Source organism: Mesoplodon bidens, assembly GCF_964165515.1.
Source record: "Mesoplodon bidens genome assembly, contig: HAP1_SCAFFOLD_1042, whole genome shotgun sequence".
NCBI lineage: Eukaryota > Metazoa > Chordata > Mammalia > Artiodactyla > Ziphiidae > Mesoplodon > Mesoplodon bidens.
In genome coordinates, this window is record NW_027672652.1 from 1 (window position 1) to 19,747 (window position 19,747).

The 19,747-nt window shown below is 43.5% G+C and overlaps 2 protein-coding genes across 3 annotated transcripts; one reads left to right on the forward strand and one right to left on the reverse strand.

Annotated features, from left to right (window-relative positions):
- Positions 1-361: 361 nt before the first annotated feature.
- Positions 362-7,806, forward strand: LOC308609856 (eukaryotic translation initiation factor 2D-like). Of its 2 annotated transcripts, XM_081259146.1 has the most exons (6): positions 362-554; positions 1,028-1,118; positions 3,698-3,805; positions 5,625-5,878; positions 6,379-6,496; positions 7,671-7,806. In XM_081259146.1, exons 1-6 carry the CDS (start codon positions 377-379, stop codon positions 7,681-7,683), a joined length of 762 nt encoding a protein of 253 aa, XP_081115272.1. In that variant the 5' UTR covers positions 362-376; the 3' UTR covers positions 7,684-7,806. The 2 variants fall into 2 exon arrangements, with proteins under 2 accessions (XP_081115272.1, XP_081115273.1); XM_081259147.1 differs by lacking the exon at positions 3,698-3,805.
- On the reverse strand, positions 7,727-14,846 carry LOC308609855 (dual specificity tyrosine-phosphorylation-regulated kinase 3-like; the record flags this gene model as incomplete). The annotated part of the gene is made up of 1 exon (XM_081259145.1): positions 7,727-14,846. Exon 1 carries the CDS (start codon positions 9,242-9,244, stop codon positions 7,727-7,729), a length of 1,518 nt encoding a protein of 505 aa, XP_081115271.1. The 5' UTR covers positions 9,245-14,846.
- Positions 14,847-19,747: the final 4,901 nt, after the last annotated feature.

Below are 19,747 nucleotides of genomic sequence, written 5' to 3' on the forward strand. Positions count from 1 at the left end.
GAGGGGAAAAGGGATACTGGACAGGCAAAAGCAGATGTTCACTTCATCACTAGTTTTAGCCTTACACATAAATATCCAACTTTGGCAGCTAAATAGACTCTTAGAGCTGTAGCTCACTTCATGTGTCTTCCGACCAGTAAAAGTGATAACTTCTCAAGATCATAGATTGAGAGAAACTACTGCAAAGAGCTCAGTATAAATATGTAAAGAATGCAGGTCTCTAAGGCTAAAGGAAGCAAGGATTCTCAAGTAAATAGCATATAACATATAAACCGCTTCACAAACTTGCGGTAACCTAATCAAAAGAAAGAATGCAACTTCTTTGGGCATCCCCTTACAACCTTCTCTCTAGCTTTGACTTGAGTTTCTTTTCTACATGTTGATTAATGTGGCCTTAGTGTATGGCTTTGCCATTCCCCAGGGGGTTGACTTTTGGGCAGTAAGTGTTTTCTGGCTCTCTTCTTGGACAGTGTACACCCTGTGGTCTTATCCTGATCTTCTAGCAACATTTACAACATGGCCCCTGGTGCTTGAAAAACTGGTGGGGGGAGCAGGTAAGAGTATTTTCCTATATTCTGGATAGTGGCTGAAACCTACTTAGTAAAGGCCAACTACTTTAATAAATGTACCCATTTTGTGCATTCATATGATTGAAAAATAGAATTTTTCCCTCATGTCTGTTGCATCTCTTACTTGGCTGCTTCCATAAGCTCTCTGACCCTGCTGTAAGGCTTAAATAAGATAAGTGACATGAAAGTGCTCTGTGAACTGCCATATGCTATACTTTAGATTAATAAACTGAATTTAGGAAACCAGAATAAGATAGATCATGGAACTGGACCCTCAGCTTGGTGCTTCAGTTTGACCACTAGTCTCCCAGAAGGAAAAGGTCTGATCCTCAGTTTGCCACTTTTTATTTTCATTATGAATAATGTAGTTGATGCTTAACAAATGTATGTTTGTTGAGCAAATGAGTAAATGATGAAGTAAACTGTGGAGTTAGTTGCAATGCTTTTGTTTCCTGCAGATTTGATGCTGCCAGGGCTAGTGGTGCCCCCTGCTGGTCTGCCTCAGGTACAGAAGGGTGACCTCTGTGCCATTGCCTTGGTGGGGAACAGGTACTGTGCCAGTCAGCTGTGCCTATGGGGAAACAACTTAGGGAAAACTTGGGAGGGGTGGGAATGACAACTTCACAGCATATGGATAAAGGATTAAAAGAAAAAACATATTCTTCCTGAGCAATCAGAGAGTGGGGAATGGCAGTGAGCCTGTGGGGTGTCCATACATCTGGGCCAAGTGTATTTGCTCCTGCTGCTGCTGCTTCCTTTTTAAAATTTATTTGTTTTTTTTCTCCTTTAAACATTTTTTTCTTAGATTTACAGAAGAGTTGCAAGTATAGTACAGAGTCCTGAAATACTCCTTACCCAGCTTCCTGTAATGATAACATCTTGTATAACCACAGTACAGTTATCAACACTAAGGAATTAACATTGGTACAGTCCTTTTGACACTATTACAGACTTTATGCATATTTCCCCAGTTTTCCCACGATGTCTTTTTTTCCTTTTTTTGTGTTCAAGAATCCAGTCCAGGGTACCACATTGCATTTAGTTGTCATGTCTTCTTAGTCTCCTGTCTGTGACATTTTCTTGGTCTTTCCTGCCTTGCATGACTTCAACATTATTTTTGTCGAACATCCACATCATCATCCTCATCTTTTAATTATTTTTAATAGATTTATTGAGATATAGTTTTCATACTATAAAATTCACCTGTTTCAAATGTACGATTCAGTGATTTTTTTTTAGTATATTTACAGGGTTGTTCAGCCATCACCACAGTGTCTCTTTTTTAAAATAAATTAGGAAGTAATGGTATGAACAGTTGTGAAAAATCAAAACCCTCTCACCCCATAATCCTTTTCTCCTCGAAGTAACCATTATCATTCTGATGCACGTCCTTGTCAGCCTTCTTCAATGCATATATACACGGGCATATAAAATGTATGGTTTGGGGTGTGTATGTTTAAAAATACAAATAAACAAACTTTATCCCTATTACTTTTTCACTTCAGGTAGTGGGGACATGTTCCATGTCAGCAAGCACAGATAAGCTGAATCTTTTTACCCACTGTGGGGTGATGGGAAAAGTCCTCTTCTAGTGGACATTGTGGTTGCCTCTACTTCGTCTCTATCACAAACAAGATCTTCCTGATGCCTCTAGGGACACTAGTGCCAATATTTTTCTAAAGTAGGTACTAGGAAGCAGAACTGTTTGGCTGAAGATCGTGCATATTTTCTGTTGCCCTATAAAAATGCTGTGTCAGTTTTCCCTCCTACCTACAGGGTATATGGAGCCTGTTTCCTTACATGCTCACCGACACTGGATATGATGGGTCATTTTCATTTGTATCATCCTGAATGAAAAATGACATCTTATTATTTTACTCATTGCTTCTTTGAGAGGGAAACATGGGAGGCATGGGAGGGGTCAGTGTTTAAAGATCTTATTTTTGTTGCTCATATTCTCCCATTTTCCTTGAACCTTTGGGAACCAAGCACCTAGAAATGTTTCGTCCCTTGTTTACCTGTAGCAAAACTTGAAGTTGAAAAGAATGGTGAAATTATTGTTTTTTCCCCCCAGTATTCTATCCAAGATCGGAGAAAACTACATAAATGTGTATTTGGCCTCTGAGTTTGGCATTTAGAATGTATGTGGGAATGAATCCTAGGTGGTTTATGGAAGGGGGTGAGGGTACAAGGGAGTTTACTAAAACTACAAGACAGGTTCGAGACCGAAGTTCTTGAGCCATTGACGATTCCAAGGGTGGAAGACAAAGACCCGTCTTTTAGGAACTGGGAAAGAAGCCAAATTCAAAGATTCTGTGGCAGGAACTGACCCATGGGCACAGGAAGTGGAGCCACCGGATTAGCAAACGTTTTTTTTTGAAGTTCAGGTGTTGGGAAATCTGCCCTTGAATCGTCTCCCTTGGGTCCAGGCAACGTTGCCAGGCTTGTATATTCCCCTCCTGTTAGCCAGCTGGACACCGATCCTTACAGGCAATGTGTGAGCATTGCTGAGTAACAGTGGGCTGACAGAGATTTCCCATTTGGGCTTTGGAAGTTTTTTGTAGTTATTGTAAATGTGGTTGTTTCTGATATTTTGGACACATCCAGTTCTTAGATAGATGTTATACAGAGCAAGGCCTGTTATAAAGAACCAACTCAGAAGGAACCTTTCGTTGGTACCACTGTATCTCTCTTCTCTCTTCCCTCTGGCATCCCTCAGCCTAATTTATGGCATATGAATGGCCTCCCTTCTGAATTTCCATATAGGATGGCTATGCCTTTTTTAAGATAGGGGAGATAATTTATTTTTTGAAATTAAAGAAAGGGAACTTTAAATATCCTTCTGAGTCCTGGCTGGGTTTGGTTCATAATAAGAATATAAGAATGATAACATCAGTAGAGGAGTTACTTACACAGAAGGGAATATTTGGTCAAGGAATTTTTGAAAGTCATATGTGTAGGTAATTTGAATAAGATTGAGACTGCACCGAGTTTTAGCTCTGTGATACAAGTGGATGCTTCAGATTTGCAACCGTGGTGCTTTGAACACATGTGTAGAAACCTGGTCCTGACATGTGCCCTCCTGGAAGACTTTCCCTGACCCTCGTCTCTGACCTCCTCCTTCTCAGAGCCCCCGTTGCCATCGGAGTTGCTGCCATGTCCACAGCCGAGATGCTGACCTCAGGTCTGAAGGGAAGGGGCTTCTCTGTGCTCCACACCTACCAGGACCACTTGTGGTGGGTTCCATGCTTTTTCTGTTTTATAGGGAGCTGGGTGGGCGGAGGGAGCACAGGGCCTGGATTGAGAAGCGAGAGTTTTGATCCCTGCTGTGTCCTTAGTCAAGTTGCTGACCCTAGACATTAATTTCCTTGCAAAATGTGGAGAAAAGATTTTTTTTTTGGCCTGTTTAGAAAAGAAATTACAGAGAACTTGATTTCCTAGGTGAATTATAGAATCCTAGGGCTGGAAGAAGGCCTTAGGGATTGTCTTCTCTGCCTCTCAGTACAGTGATATTCTTTATTTTTATGGCACTGGTCGATCTGGCCTTTTCTGCCGTGTACATTTAGGCATTTTCTGACCCCATGATGAGTGCTCGGGAATTCTCACATCTGAATCCAGATCAAAGCAGAGTAGATCCTCAGGCACCAGGGTGACAACCTGATGACTTTCCTGTTGTTCAAGTTCCACATTTAGGATCTCCTCCTCATTACGGAACTTGCACTTTCTCACTGTGACGGGTGCTCTCTGGAGCTGTATGTGAGTTTATTTTCTGGTTATTTTCGTGTCATTTAACCAAAATAGTAAGTAGTGCTTTTCTCGAAAGCAGTCTACCTGGTCTTCTGGCCAAGTGTTGTGTGGCCTGTTGGTATAGATTTACCCTTACGTTTTTAGTCAGTCTTGGAGTTACTTATTTTACAAGTATTGGCCAAGCCCTGCTTTGCTGGAGGTACAGCCTCATCAGTGTGGGTTTCAGCAGGCATCTGAGGGCTGCTTACTCACGTACTCCCAGCACCTTGTTTTCTGACTGTTAGTCTGGGCAGTTAAGGTCCTGTTGTCTAAATTGTTTTATCAGTGGCTGCCTCAGTCTCCCGTCCTCCCGCCCTTTGAAAACACTTATGGTATTTACCTGATCAGAATAGCCTAAACATACGCTCTGGCCTCACTAGTAGCCATACTTAATAAGCCTTGCTGCGGCTGTTAGTAAAACTTTGTTTGACTTGCATAATCTTAGTTAACATAAAGCTTTTTGTTTTTACCGCTCTGCTATGTGGCATCCCTTTTTTTCCTGTCTTCATAAGGCTTAGTGGCATAAAGCCATTGTAATCTCTACTCTGCAGGTTAGATTGCATTCTTTTTTTTCAGTTGAGGTATAGTTGATGTACAATGTTGTGTTAGTTTCAGGTGAACAGCCAAGTGATTCTAGTGACCATTAGTATATCTAGTGATTCTAGATATAGATATATACATATATGTTCTTTCTCAGATTCTTTTCCATTAAAGGTTATTACAAGGTATTGAATATAGTTCCCTGTGCTATACAGTTGGTCCTTGTCATTTATCTATTTTAGATTGCATTCTGATTTAACACAGAAGCAGTCTTGAGCAGTCTTGAGCAGTCCAGGTGTTTGTAATTTGTTCCATACGCTCAACCTTGGGTTTGTATTTCACCAACCTGGTACTACAGATGCGTTTGCAATCTTCATTTGGTTATTTAATTCAAAATGGTTTTATTTTTAATTTATATGAAGGGAATACTTTGGAAGGGGAGCTCCACTTTAACTATGTTGTCTTTAATTTTTCTCTGTCCCTGAATTCTGTTTGGTTTAAGGAGGAGGCAAGAATTACTCTCCCCATTTCAAAGATGAGGAAACTGAGGCATGGGACTTCTCTGGGCCCAGAATTGGAAACAGAGTTGAGAGGCACACCCAGGTTCTCTGGCCTCTCCTGGACACCCCTGCCCGTGGGTCTTACTCTCTCTGGACCCCTGCTGACCCCCTGACCGGGGCTGGAGTGTTGTGGCTGCTGCTCAGTGTTTCTGACATGAGGTTTTTGCAGGCGATCTGGAGACAAGTCCTCTCCACCATCCATTGCTCCACTGGCCCTGGATCCCCCAGATCTCAGTGAAGAGAAGGGGTCTGTCCAGGCAGACACCACCTTGCAGGGAGACATGAGGCGCCTGACCCTGGCGGGAGAGGAGGAGGAGGGGGAGGTTCAGCAGAGGTGTGGGGAGAAGTCCCCGTCGGAAGCTACAGAAGACCCCAGTGTCGGGGGCCTGAGCCCAGAGCCCACGGACAGCAAGACCCTTCCAGGTACAGCTCTGGCAGGAGCAGGGCGCTCGCCTCTCAGTGTGGGGACTGAAGCGCTGGGCTCTGCTTCCGCCCAGAGCGGCGCCACGGCTCCGGGAGGGGCGGGGAAAGGCCTTAGTTTTGGTGAGGGTGGTGCCACAGCCCTTTGCCATCTTACCTGGGAGTCTTGCGCATATGTCGCGTTTCCCTGGATACCCGTCGGCTCTGCTATTTGGACTGTTCCCAGCTACACGGCCCTCTTAGTTTTCTTCTGGCTCTGACTTCTCTATCAGAGAAGCATCCGCGCCTGGCTGGGTGGGACTTTGTGGCCTGACCCCCTCTGTGGGGTCAGACCTCTGTAAAGGCTCAGTGTTCTAGAGAGTCTGGGAGCTTTGGTGCCTGGGAATGGGCTCCTTCAGAGCTGAGGGGTGAGGTACGGATGTCACCGTGCGGGGAGTTATCTTGTGCTGCGCGGGCCTTCTGGGGCCCTCAGGAAGGATGTGGTTCTTGTCTTCTCCTTGCAGAGCAAATGGACGAACTGTTGCAGAGATGCTTCTTGCGTGCTTTGAAGTACCGCGTCAAAAAGGCTGACCTCCCTTTACTCACCAGCACTCTCCTGGGCAGCCACATGTTCTCCTGCTGGTATGGAAGGCATGGTGTGGTCTGGGGGTCGGGCGGTGGGTCTGTCTCCTGCTCTTTGGTGGTAGGATGGGACAAGGCTGATGGGGGAATTGTTTCAGGGACATGATGTGGAAAGAGCGAAGTGGAGGGTTGATCTAGCAAACACTGAGTTTTAAAGACTTAAGTTTTAGCCAGTGAAAGGATGTCGAGGAAATGAAGGTTAAAATGCGCAAGGCGCTTTGAGCACTGCCTCTGCTGTGGTGATTCTGGGCTCTTTTATGGATTGGGCAGCATGTCCGGCCCCGGAAGGGCCCTGGGGCAGCCTGTTTGTTCTGGAGGCTTCAGTCCCCTCACACCTTTCTGAAGAGTAGGTGGGCCAGATTAGGTTGTGTCAACAGGAAGAATCGGTGTGAACCCCCCCACCCGACCCGCACACACAGCCACCAGCAGAGGGAGTGTTACATGTGGGTTGAACCTGGACTTTGAAGACTGAGCCATCTGGGCTCAAAAGCCAGCTCCCCAGGGTGTTGGAGCAAAGGTGTATTTGAGCCCATTACCAGGCTTCTCTGAGCCCTGATTTCTAACACTTGTAAGATTGCTGTCAAGATCGAATAACCTGACATTTAATAAGCACCCAGTAAATATTATCATGTCAGGAGATTTGCTGATTGATTTTCACCTCAAGTCTGAACTTCTTTCTTTTTGAGAATTTTGCTCTGTTTTTTAAACAAGGGGTTTTAATGTAATTCTCTTCCTCTACGTGTGAGCTTCTTTAAGGCATTCTATACACATGTGGGGTCTGGAGTGCGCGGCAGATCTAGTTTTCAGTCTCATCTATAACTACGGCCATGTCCCAAATTAAGCCTCTGGAACAGATGCCGAGGGAGACTAGAAGTGAATGTTCAGGATATACTTTCTGGTATATCGTCTACCTTGAGAGAAAAGGATTTAAACCCACAGAATAATACACAGGTTGGTGAACACCTGACAATAATAACAAAAGATGCACTGACTTATAAAAAGTCTTTTACTATGTATCCCAGGATGGCCAATACAAGCTGGTTAGGTAATTAGCCCTTCAAGAGTTCTTTTACAGTCATATAAAAATGCTTTGCCTTGTTAAAAAAAGATATCTAGTCTACCAAAAACATATCCATTAATGGGCTTGGTGTTGTTTCTTTTTTTCCATTTTCAGGTTTGCAAGATAATTAAAAATACCTACATTTCATCTCTGAGCACACCAGCTGTCCATTAGCTAATCAGTTTTGGCAATACAGTGCACAGAGGTATACCACCACTGGTTTCTGACATTAAGTTAGCTTTAAGCTTATTGGCTATTCGTACAATTGGAGGCAGCTTGCAACCCAGGCCCTGGAAAGCATTTGCAGGGTTTACTACCCTTTTGCCTGACACCTTTTCAATGGTGAGAGGTCTGGGCACAGACTTGCTAATCCAAGGGTGTCTTAGTGCTTGAGCTGGGGTCAGGCGGGCAGAGGGGTCCCAGGTAAGACACCTTTTCAAAAAGTCTATGAAGAAGTAATCATCACACCCCTTCAGTGCTGTCCGCCAGTCTTTGCTGCCTGGGGGACCCCGCTTCTTAACCCTCCGTGAACGACTGCCCACAAACACAACCCTCCCATCTGCCTGACTGGTCACAAAACAGTAGCGAGGTAGGCCCCTGGAGTTAATAAAGTACTTGGCACGTTTGGATTGCTCCAGGAATTTTGGTGGTGGCATCCCTAGAAGCTCCATCATACAGGCCAGCTGGTCTCCTTCATCCTCTCCAGGGAAGAGAGGATGTCCTGTTAAAAGTTCTGCAAGGATGCAGCCAAAACTCCACATGTCAATGGACGTGCTATAGCGGCTTCCTAAGATGATCTCTGGAGCTCTGTAGAACCGAGACTGGATATAGGTGTAAAGCTTCCGGTACTCAAAACAGCTGGACCCAAAGTCAATGACCTTAGTCGCACTGTGCCCATAGTGTTTCAGGAGAATGTTTTCTGGCTTCAGGTCACAGTGAATGATCTTGTTTCTGTGGAGAGCATCCAAGGATTGCAAGATGGATTGAGCAAACTTGCGAACCAACTGGATACTAAAACCCTGGAACTTGTTTTTTTTCATGAGCTCATAAAGGTCTACGCTCAGTAACTCAAAGGCCATGCAAACATGGTTCCGGAACGTGAAACTTTCCAGCATATGAATAACGTTCATGCTACCGGTTTTATCCCGCTTTTTAAGATGCTCCAAAATCCGGATCTCCTCGGCTGCTTGGCGATGGAGGTGCTTTTCATTGCGTACCATCTTCAGGGCCACGTACTGTCGAAGTTTGTGATCATAGACCCGGGCTACCTGCCCAAAACTGCCCTTGCCAATAATTTTCAGCACCTCATATCGATAAGCTAGATGGTCTCGAGGCACGTGAATGTAGGCCCCATCTGCATCATCATAACCCCCATTATTGGGACCACCGATAACTCCATGTCTTTTCTTGGCATTTGGACCCACAAAGTAAATTTCTGGATAATTGATGATTTCCAGCTTCTCATAAGCAGTGAGGTGGTGTTTATACTGCTTCAGTGCTTGTTCTGGAGTCAGAGGCAACACTTTGGATGCTTTGGATGAACTGCTGGATTTTACTGTATTCAAACGATCTGAACTTTTACCCTGAGAAACTGTAGGAGAGCATTTTTCAGAGTCGTTGATGCCATCTGACTGAAAAGTATCAGATCTTCTGTTGCCAGATTCTTGAAATAGTTGTTCTACCTTCATCTCACCTCCATTCAGGAAGCACTGAGTAGGATCTCTTGTTAAATGCTCAGTGGTGATCTACGGCAAAGAGAAGTGAATCTATGTTAAAGTCACTAAAAACGGTGGAAGAACGAAAGAATCGTCCCCCTGACTGAACAAAACAACAAAACATGCCAGTTGTGTAGTTAAAAGGCCCAAAAGTGAGATAAGAAAAGCAGGAGTCTCTAGAAACTCGTGTTATGTTAATCCTTAGGTTCCCTGACTGCTGTGGCCACCCCAGCCCCACTACATAGGCCTCCCTTTGTTCAAAACAAGACGGTCATCTTACCATACCCGAAACATGCTAGATTCCTTCTAACTGGTATGTCTTCCTACCGAGAATCTTTTCACCCCATCCACTCAAATCCTACGCTCTTTCAAAGCCCAATGCTACTCCTCCCTCTTCCACTTAGAACTACTCCAAGCCCATACTAACTATGGCTCCACTCACATCTTAGCTGCAGCTTTTCGAGTCTGCCACGTAATCTGGCCCTTGTTATATATATACTGTCCTATATTGTTCACAAACTGTTTCAAGTATCTTCCCAAATCTTAAGGGCATGTACCAGGAGCAAATGAATACATATTAAAGTGTTCTGTAAATGATAAAGGGACAGAGGCAGGATGTGATCCCCAGGTCTTCTGAATCTTGGTCCAGAACATTAACATAACCTGGTACCAGCTTCTCCTAGTGCCTGTACTATTCTCCAGTAGGGCTGAATGTTGACCTTGGCCTGGAATCAACCAAGGCCTCATCATCTACTCCTGGGTCCCCAAATAAATGATCGCATCTTTCTATCTCAGTTCATTGAATCACAAAATTTCTAATCCAGAGAGAACTCTTGAGATCACCAAGGCCAATTCTTTATGTATCTGATGAATAGCAGTGAGAATCTAAGGCGCCCGGGTGCTTCTTGTAAAACTCTCCTAAAGACAAAGAGTCTCCTTCCTCTCTCCTTCCCTTGCTCATAGACACATACACTAGTCTCCCTCAGCAAACGCCTACGTGACAAAGGCATACAACTCTTTTTACTTGATTTGGCATCACCTTTTCCTGCAAGGAACAATAACCCACAGAAGAAAACTCTACTTATTAAATACCTCTGAAATGAAATAAGATTCTTTGAAACTCGGTGGAGGGAAAGACAATGAAAAAGCCAAACGCTAAAAAAAATACTAAGAAAAATATAAGAATGTGCTAGAAGGAAAGAAGAAAAAAAGTGCTACATCTGTTGTTTAAAAAAAAAAGTCTGGGATACTTCAAAGAACAACTGTTTTTCTTAACAGACCCTGAAGAACTTTACCCCCGATGTGTATGATTGAGAGCCTCTATGATCAGGGGTAGATAATTCCAGAGAAGCTCTGAGCTATCTTTATGATCTCTTAAAATATAACGCAAATTATAAGGTAATGATCCAAAGTGGCCAACCATTTAAAAAAGAGAATTTTAATATAACCTAAGCAAACAACACCTGACCCATCACCTATATAAATATAAAAGATGTAAATATAAAAAACAAAAAAGGGATGAAAAAAACATTAAGTGTTGTCATACTTTAGACAGCCCCTAATTTAGTTATAAAAGCACGACATTAGTTCCTGCCTGCTTCTTTTAGGTCATTTAATCAATTTAAACATTTATATAGTACTACAGTTACAAAAATGAGGCACTGCACCATCTTACATAAAAGCAAAGCAGCCAGTACAACGGTAGCCATACTTTGGCATTGAGTTTCTAAATAAAGAGGCAAGATACGGACCAGGAGAGATCTCTGATACCAAAATAGAGAACTATCACTAGTCAAGAAAATAAAACAGGCTGGCAGACAGAACCTAAATACCTTGCTAAGATGTAAATATAACGCAACATTTTGTTTATCAGCAATTAAGTCAAATAACCATTCCTGTTTTTAGGGATGGAAAAAAAAGGCCTCATCCATCCATCTAACATTCACATGAGCACTAATTGTTCACAATTATAAAAGTGCCAAAAAACAGGTTACCTCAAGGCACTACAATCTATTAGGAGATAGGTTTGGCTGAACTAGGGAATTATAATTATTTGGTTTTAGGTAGATTTACATAACAAAACCAAATATTTGCATGCATCTAAACCAGTTTTCCTTAAATTTTTACTACCTAACCTAAATGCATCTAAATATTTACTGCTAAAATCTTGGGGACACATTCTGAAGAAATGTGAAGTCAGAAGGCCTAGGTTGGGGTCCTGGCTACACTGCTCAAACACTGTAGGTCCCAGGGTAGGCTTAACCTTTAGCCCAGTTTCTTAGCCTCAATTTCTTTATCTTTAAAATGTGGATAATAATACCTCCTTGCAGGATGTTGTGTGAATCAAATTATAATTAGTAATATATGTGAAAGACCCTCAGAAACTATAAAACATGTTAAAAACACTGGTAACAATTAGGCAAAATTCTCAATATATTGTTTAAACTCCAATACACCCTCCCTTTCCCCTTTCAGCTTATCTTTTCTCTCTGTGGTGCCTTCCTCTGCAGTTCCAGACTCCCTCCACCAGACATCTGGCATCAACTATGCCTTCTGCTCCGTGAAGGCCTGCACAATCAGCCTTCCCTTAGGATGCATGGAAACACCTCACCCACTTTCTCCCCCACATAAAACCTCCTTTCAACTTGCCATGCAATTTAATGGGTTATCTCTCCAGACATATTTGACCTTTAAAAAGATCAATGCCTTAACCCAAGGGAATGACTCTCTAGGACCCGCGGTCATCAATGACAAGCTGGTAGGAAAGGTATTTGTGGTCCAGGGTCCACCCCTGGGCATTTCACCTACTCTACCTACATGTAAGGCTGTGCTGGCTCTGGAGGTATTCATTTCTGTTTGTGGTAAAGAGAGGGTCTCAGGTACAGACTGTTAATAAGAACAGAAATTTAACTTCCACAGAACTATTACAATAAGATTAAGGATGTCATTTGGATTTCCTGACTCATGGTTTTTCCTTAAAGTGAGCCTAAATCTCTCTCTCTGCAAATTAAGTCTTATTTTGCCCTCCGGAACTACACAGGAGTGTCCAAATTTCCATGTTAAAGCCCTTCAGATACCTAAAAGGGGCTGTCCTGCCTTCACCATTTTTTCTCGAGGCTCATCATCCCCATCACATCCTCCACCTCACACAGCCTGGGTCAGGCTGCCTTACTATATCCTATTCACGTTCTCAGCACGTTATGGGCTGCACGTTATATCTCTCTGCAAGTGTGGCTTCCAGAACAGAACAAGACACTTCAGGTCTAGTCCCCTGTGGACTGTCAAGGTTTGAACCTCCAATGAATCTGAAGAATTCCAGAAAGAAATTTTTCCACACAGGGAGGGGTTCTCGCCTTAGCTTTCTTTCCTTTCCTGTAATAACTCAAATACTGGTCTGAATCAATTATGTATCAAGTCTGCTGTGCTATAAATAAAATCTTCCTTCCGTTGTTCTACGAGAATCTACAATTTTCACACATGTTAAAGTAGTTACAAAACACTATATATTTCTAGTCTAGGGTTATAATCACAAGAACTGACCAATGTCTGCTATCGACTTCAAATATTTTAACTATGTAATTATATCCAGAGAGACAAATAATGCCAGATTAATCATGTTTTATTTAAGAATGCTTCATGTACATTGTTAATTTGGAGCGCTCTTTTTTTTTTTTTTTAACACCCCTGTATTGGAGTATAATTGCTTTACAATGGTGTGTTAGTTTCTGCTTTATAACAAAGCGAATCAGCCATACATATACATATGTCCCCATATCTCCTCCCTCTTGCGTCTCCCATCCTCCCTATCCCACCCCTCTAGGTGGTCACAAAGCACCGAGCTGATCAATTTGGAGCACTCTTGACATTTCAAATAGAATCTTCAACTGCGTTAACCAAGTCTTAAAGATCTTGTTGAGAAATTCAGAAAAGGAATATCCTTCTCGTCCAGATATAAAACACCACCCCCTCCCTCGTTCTCGACCCTAAATCTCTGCAACACAAAGCTAACCCAATAAAAGCCTATGAGCAGATGATTTATAGTTTCCAACAAGAATGTAAGGCCATCTTGGATAAACAAGGAAGCCAAAGCACTTTGTGAAATGAGCAATAGCGTCTTGCAATGGAGTCATGGCATAATGAACTATAAGTGTTACTAAGAGGTCAAAGCACTTTTTTCAGCAAAATTTGCAAAGACACCATTGTTTTAGAATCTAAAATCTTGTGTTTTGCAAGCTGTGTTACTCTGAATACCACACAGTAAAAAAATTCATTTTGATCCTGAAACATATAATTTAATTGCCCTACTATATGGTGATTAGCACTGGCCAACTCTGAAGTAAAGTTAAAATGGACTTTAAGTCACATGATGACGGACTGTAAAAGTTTCCCAGAGAGATGTGCTAATTGTCAGCAAGTAACCACGAAATCTGATAGTCAACACACGAGTATATAGGTGGTTCTGGAGCTCTTAGAGGTTTTTACATATTAAAAACAATAAGCTTGTGGAGAATGGAAACTTACTGCACTTTAGAAAGGAGATTAAAAATAGGGTGACCAGCCTTCCAAATATATGTAGCCCGTATCTTGTAATATTATTAGCCTTGAAAGTAGTGAAGGGGTTGATTTTTAATGGCAAAAGCTGACAAAGCGTTGGGAAGGACTATGAAAAATGCAAGCACTGTTTTACATAGAAATAATTTTAGGTCTTAAACAGAAATAGGAAGGAGAATTATTGATAAATTAGTCTACTCAATTATTCAGTTTGTTCGTTGATGATATATGCAGCAAATTTTAAAGTCACAGGATAGATTCTCCCTGTCATGGAACTTGTCCAAAACCCTGCTCTCCCTACCTCTCTATGAGTGCCGAGGGACTGGGAATTAATTTATTCTCTTAAACATAAAACGGTGTCAAAAGCTAAATGTCTGCAAGCTCCAAAATGATTAAATGCATCGAAACCAAAATGTATTGCTCAAGTTTCATTTATGATCTATAAAATGGTTCTCTTAAGCATACTAATAAGCTAGGACTGCATTTCTACCGTGCAGGAAAAATCTGCAGATCTGTAAGTTCAGAGGTATTTTCTGTTTCTTGTTCTTGTTAAAATGAGCCATCATAATATACTGCACATATCATTCTATCAAAAAAAAATAACCACTATCTAGGGCTTCCCTGGTGGCGCAGTGGTTGAGAGTCCGCCTGCCGATGCAGGGGACACGGGTTCGTGTCCCGGTCCGGGAAGATCCCACATGCCGCGGAGTGGCTGGGCCCGTCAGCCATGGCCGCTGAGCCTGCGCGTCCGGAGCCTGTGCTCCGCAACGGGAGAGGCCACAACAGTGAGAGGCCCGCGTACCGCAAAAAAACAAACAAACAAACACTATCTAGATAAAAGTAGCATGTCGTTTTTTCCCCTATTTACCCCAGTGATTGAAAGGAATAGGTGGGCTCCAAATCAAAATCATTCTGAAAAGCTGAACTTGGACCACAGAAATTGTTATTTCAAAGTCAAGAGAAACCAAAAGTGAATAAAAAAGAGCCTGGGTTACCAGTGACATGTAACTGTACCTTGACCATTTAAAGTAGCACTTCCTCCTTTCCAGGCCCATTAGAGCTCAAAGAATTACTTCATTTACTTACATTTAGTCTTCTGGGTAGAGGTGGTTCAGAAGGATTGCAGAGTGTATTTGAACAGGGTGAGCCTTTGGTTTCATCTATTAGGACAGTATCATAGACAAAATCATCCAATCTAGTTGAAAGGATTACAGATAAAATCTGTCAGTAACTGAAGTATATAAATTTGTATTTCCAAAACACCCTTTAACTGCTTCATATCTGCTACAAAGAAGAATTAATACAAACAAATGTCCACACTGCATTTTGGCACTGAATACACACCACAGGGGTATTTGGCAGAGGAAGGGAGGAAACCCAACTTTTCCTCCTTTTTTTATTTTTAAAGAAAGGACAGCATTTCTAGGTTTATAGTTTGAACTTGTTAAAATAAGTCTTACTTTCTGAATGTTGTTAACAATAGGGACCATCAAAAGAATCTCATTTAACTTACTACTTGAAAACGAAGGCTAGTTGAAATCTGAAGCCTAAAAGCTAACCAGAACAAACAAACAAGACAGAGAACTGTATTTTCAAGTCGGAGACTTGGATTCTAATCTCAGCTCTACCACTGGCTACTCTACCTTCCTCTCTGAGCCGTTGGCCACATGTTGTAAAGGGAAGAATAGTTCCAGTCTACGCACTTCTGGGTCTCACAAGCAAGAAATAAAAGGCCTTCTTAGGGCTTTCTCTATATTTATTTATTTACTTTCCTACTTAACATCTATCTAACTTGTAGAAAACTACAGTGAATTCTACAGCAAATACTATAGGGATTCTCTAAATTACAAAACGTACTGGATTTCACATCTTTACCCACTTAATTTTCGGGTGGATGGTGGAAGCTAAATGCCAAATGATAATTTCTCTGCTCTTTAACACTGTGCCTCCCTCCACCACTGTAAGGGAACACAAAAGACGGAGAGGATTTATTTAATCCACAAGATGGCTCTGAATAATGTATTTCATCTGCCACCAAGAACATGGATTTCCCAGTAACACACATCAGCATTTCATTGTATCATTTTTACGTGATATACTATGAATACAATGATAATGAGCCAGCTGCAAGGGAAGAATTTTTTTTAATCTTTAAAACTATGCTGGAATATTTTAGTGGCTTATAAAAACTGTTTTGTAAAATTCTAGAGTTTTCTTAATCGATGTGTTATAGGAGTACAAAGAGAAAAAAAAACGAAAACCAAAAACCAAACAGAAAGCCCACTACATATATTTTTGGAATGTTCTCTTTTTAAAAAACATGCTTACATTCTGATAAAATTATACCTTTAACGGGAACTGCTTCATTGACAAGAACCAAAAATTCTGGATGTGACTGATTCTTTGCCAACAGCACGAATAAAACAAACAAAATGGGACAGACGTCCACATTTACAAAGAAAAAGACAGACTGAAGACCTACAAGATTTCCTATAAATAGCCAAAGGAAATTACCCAAAGGTAGTCTCCATGCAAATGAAGTGGGCAGGTGGTCCCTACTCTCCATTAAGGTGTAAAATCCTATGAAAGGTGGAGAATCTCTCAAAACACGATCCACAAAAAGTCCTACTCGGCAGAGCCCCTCACCTACACCCCTCACGGCAAAGCCCTTGGTTACCTGCTCTGAGCAACAGGGCTTATTTGAAAAGGGATTGCTCCCTGTCTCCCCCAGTTTGCTAAAAACCCCACCAAAAACCTCCCAGCTTCTCAGAGTTCCTACCATATACCCCCGATGTAGGACTTGAGAAATAATCCCCAGGGTGGGAATTCTTCTTTGCCTAACTCCTTTCTAGCCCACTCCCGCGCTGGGCTGGGGGCAGGGGAGCTGATGGAGAGGAAGAGGGTGGGCCAGTCCCGGAGAGGGAGTCAGACCCCTTCCCTCGTCCTTACTGCTTGGGGGCTCGCTCAACCTCCAGCGCAGTCCATCCACGCCCCCCGACCTCGCCTGCCAGCTGCAGCGGCTCCTTCGGGAGCCCTAGCGCGTTATCCCCCGGCGCCGTTACCTCCGCGGCTGGGGCGGCAGTCCGTCTCCTGGCGGCCCCGCATCTTTCCGCCCGGACCCGCGAGCTGTGCCTCCCATCCGTTAGTTCCGGACCCCCCGGAGGGAGGGGCGGCGTTTGGACGGTCAGGCGAGCAGCGTCCACCTGAGCTGGGGCGGCTGCCTCCCGGGCCGCGACGTTTCCTCGGTACCTCTCTTCCACACAGTGCAGCTCCCAGCGCGTCCGCTCGGGACTGGCTGGGGTCGACAACTGCCAGAGGAGCAGCAGGGGCGGGAAGGGGAGTGGTGTGGTCGCCTAGCAACCGCGGTACGCCCCTTGAAACGCCTCGGCGCAACAATGTGGCCACGCACGGGGGCGGGGCCGAGGCCCCTCCCCACTGAGCGGCGCGTGTCTCGGAAGCTCTCGCTGGCCCCGGAAGGTGGGAGGCGGGAGGCTGGGAACCCGCCGCCTGAGGTTTTCTGGTCGCTGGCCGAGGCCTGAGGGCCGCGGCTGGGGAGGTAGAAGGGCCCTGACGGGGGGTTTGTGAAATAGCAGCCCCCGATTTCTGCCTCAGAAGTGGCAGCCGGCACCTCACGGTCAGCTAGCTATCTCTTAGCAAGTTGCAGCCTAGAGTTCTAAAACCTCCCTTGAATATGAATAAAATAAGAACGAAAGACATGGGTAATTTCTCAGACTTCTCCACTGAGGGGCGTCCCTCCGGAGGGTAATGAGTTAACAAAGGAAACCAATAATAATAAACCCATTTTGTGACACCACCGGCGCCACGAATCTTTTCATTTAGCCTCGGTAACCATACTAGATGACATCCCTCTTTTATATAGATTTAACTAGGATCCGGAATTTAAGCTGAGGTATGTCTGACTCCCCTGCAATGGGATGCCACGGATGGTAGGGCTCAGAGCCATTTTAAGGATGAGGAAAGTGAGGCCAGAGGAGATCTGTGGTTGGCAAAGCCTGAACTAAATGTCTCCAAATTCCCAGCCTTCGTCCTGCTGCACCAGACCCCCTGGAAAGAAGGCTCTTCCTGTCTTCTTCCTTGGAATGGGTGGGGGTCTTCCCTTTACTTTTCTGAAAAGTTAAGATGCCTCGGCAACACCAAGGGTAAGCGGATTTGGATAGTTGGAACGAAAGTGAAAGGGAAGGAGGTTAAAACAGAAGAACACAAGTGTTGTTTTCTTGAGCGTAACAGCCAGTCGGATTATCTAAACCTACAAAACACGAGGCAGGCTGTCTGACCCTTGAGGAGAGAACTAAACGTTATGGAAATGCCGAACACGGGCGCCACCTGGTGGGGCTTGGGGACTCACTGCCCCAAGCCTGCAGAGCATAGTCCAGAAACCTGAACATTTGCATCCAAGGCTCATTTCCGTGAGACTCAAAGTCAGAGTCCCTGTTCTCATGTCTTTAGTAAAAATGCCCTTAAAATCCAAAGGCTCTTCACTTTATAAATTACTAATGTGTCCGTTTGGGGAACTTTACAATCAATGTTTTCTTTAGCCTATGATAAAAATATAAATTCAAAGATTCTTCCATGATGATTTAAAATTTTTTTCTAATCTTATGAATAAGCTTTTTTTCCCTAGCCTCGCCTAGCCCCTCCCCCACCCCTCCCCAACCAGAACAATCCTGCTTTCATGTGGGTTTGTATTTAGACTCCTATGGAAGATTTTGTTTGAAGGAAGAGTTCCATGGCAGCGAAAGGTTTGGACTAGATTGTTGCTGAGGTCCTTTCCAGCTCTCTAAGGTTGCAAACTTGTATTAAGTAATCATTGTTCTTAGTACTTATGTGGACCCCTCAGACCACTTTACTGCACTAAACGTTTCGATAGGACTTGCCCCCCCCCCAAGTTTTCTTACCTCCTTCTGAATCACTGCTCTCTCCAAGTCTGCTTTAAGACATAGCTATGTAAGCCACCTTGAGGCATTCTGCTCCCCTTCCTGCCCCTGAGATAGGAAGCACAGAGGCCTCCTTTGTCTTTAGGCTACTGATCCCAAGGTCACGGGAGGGAGGATTACACGAGGATGCTGGCACTTCATGAGTCTCTGACCTTAGTGACCCAAGTAATTTCTTCAAGGAGCCCCTGTTTCATAACAGTGTGGCTAGATTAAAGCCCAATGGGGGATCTAGCAGGAGCCCCCACACCCCAGCTGAACTGCTGCCCTGTGCGCTCCAGCTCCTGAGCCGCTTCTACATCATTTACGCCCTTTCTTCCCTTCCCGTTACCAAGAAACTGGGTTTGCCTCTTGGTGGGTGTTGAGCCAAAAGATGCAATGAAATCAAAGAGTGAGAGAAGGAAGGATTTATTACTTGCAGCAAGTAAGGAGAACCCTGAGGATCTTTCCCAAAACAGTGTCTCCCAGAACTGTCAAACTGGAGAAGTTTTAAGCATATTCATGACTGACAGAGCTCAAGCTTCAGTTGATTGAAGTCATGAAGTTCATAAAACGTCAACATCATTATCCCTAAGGTTCCAGTTGATCTGGTTGCTGAGCACTTCAGGCTAATCTTTGCCATTGAAAGAGAACTGGGACTCTTTAGAACTTCTCTTGCCTAATAACAGGTAATGTTTCTGCATTCTTTTCTTCCCTTAAGATCATTAATTACTGAGACCTGTGCAAGGGCAAGCATTGTGGCCAGGCTTAGATAACAAAATGGCTTCTGTCAAGAAAGCCATGCCTGGTTCTTTTTCTCCAAGGATCCCCTACCCTATCTGCTTATGCTCCCTAGCCCCACTCAAGAGTAGTTCAAAATTTCCATTGTCTCTCTCAGTGCAGCTAAAGCCAGATTTACCTATCGTGGATTAGCCAAATATCCAGTAAGATACCTGCTTGCTTGTTGAAGCCAGTTCTAATATATCTGCAAAAT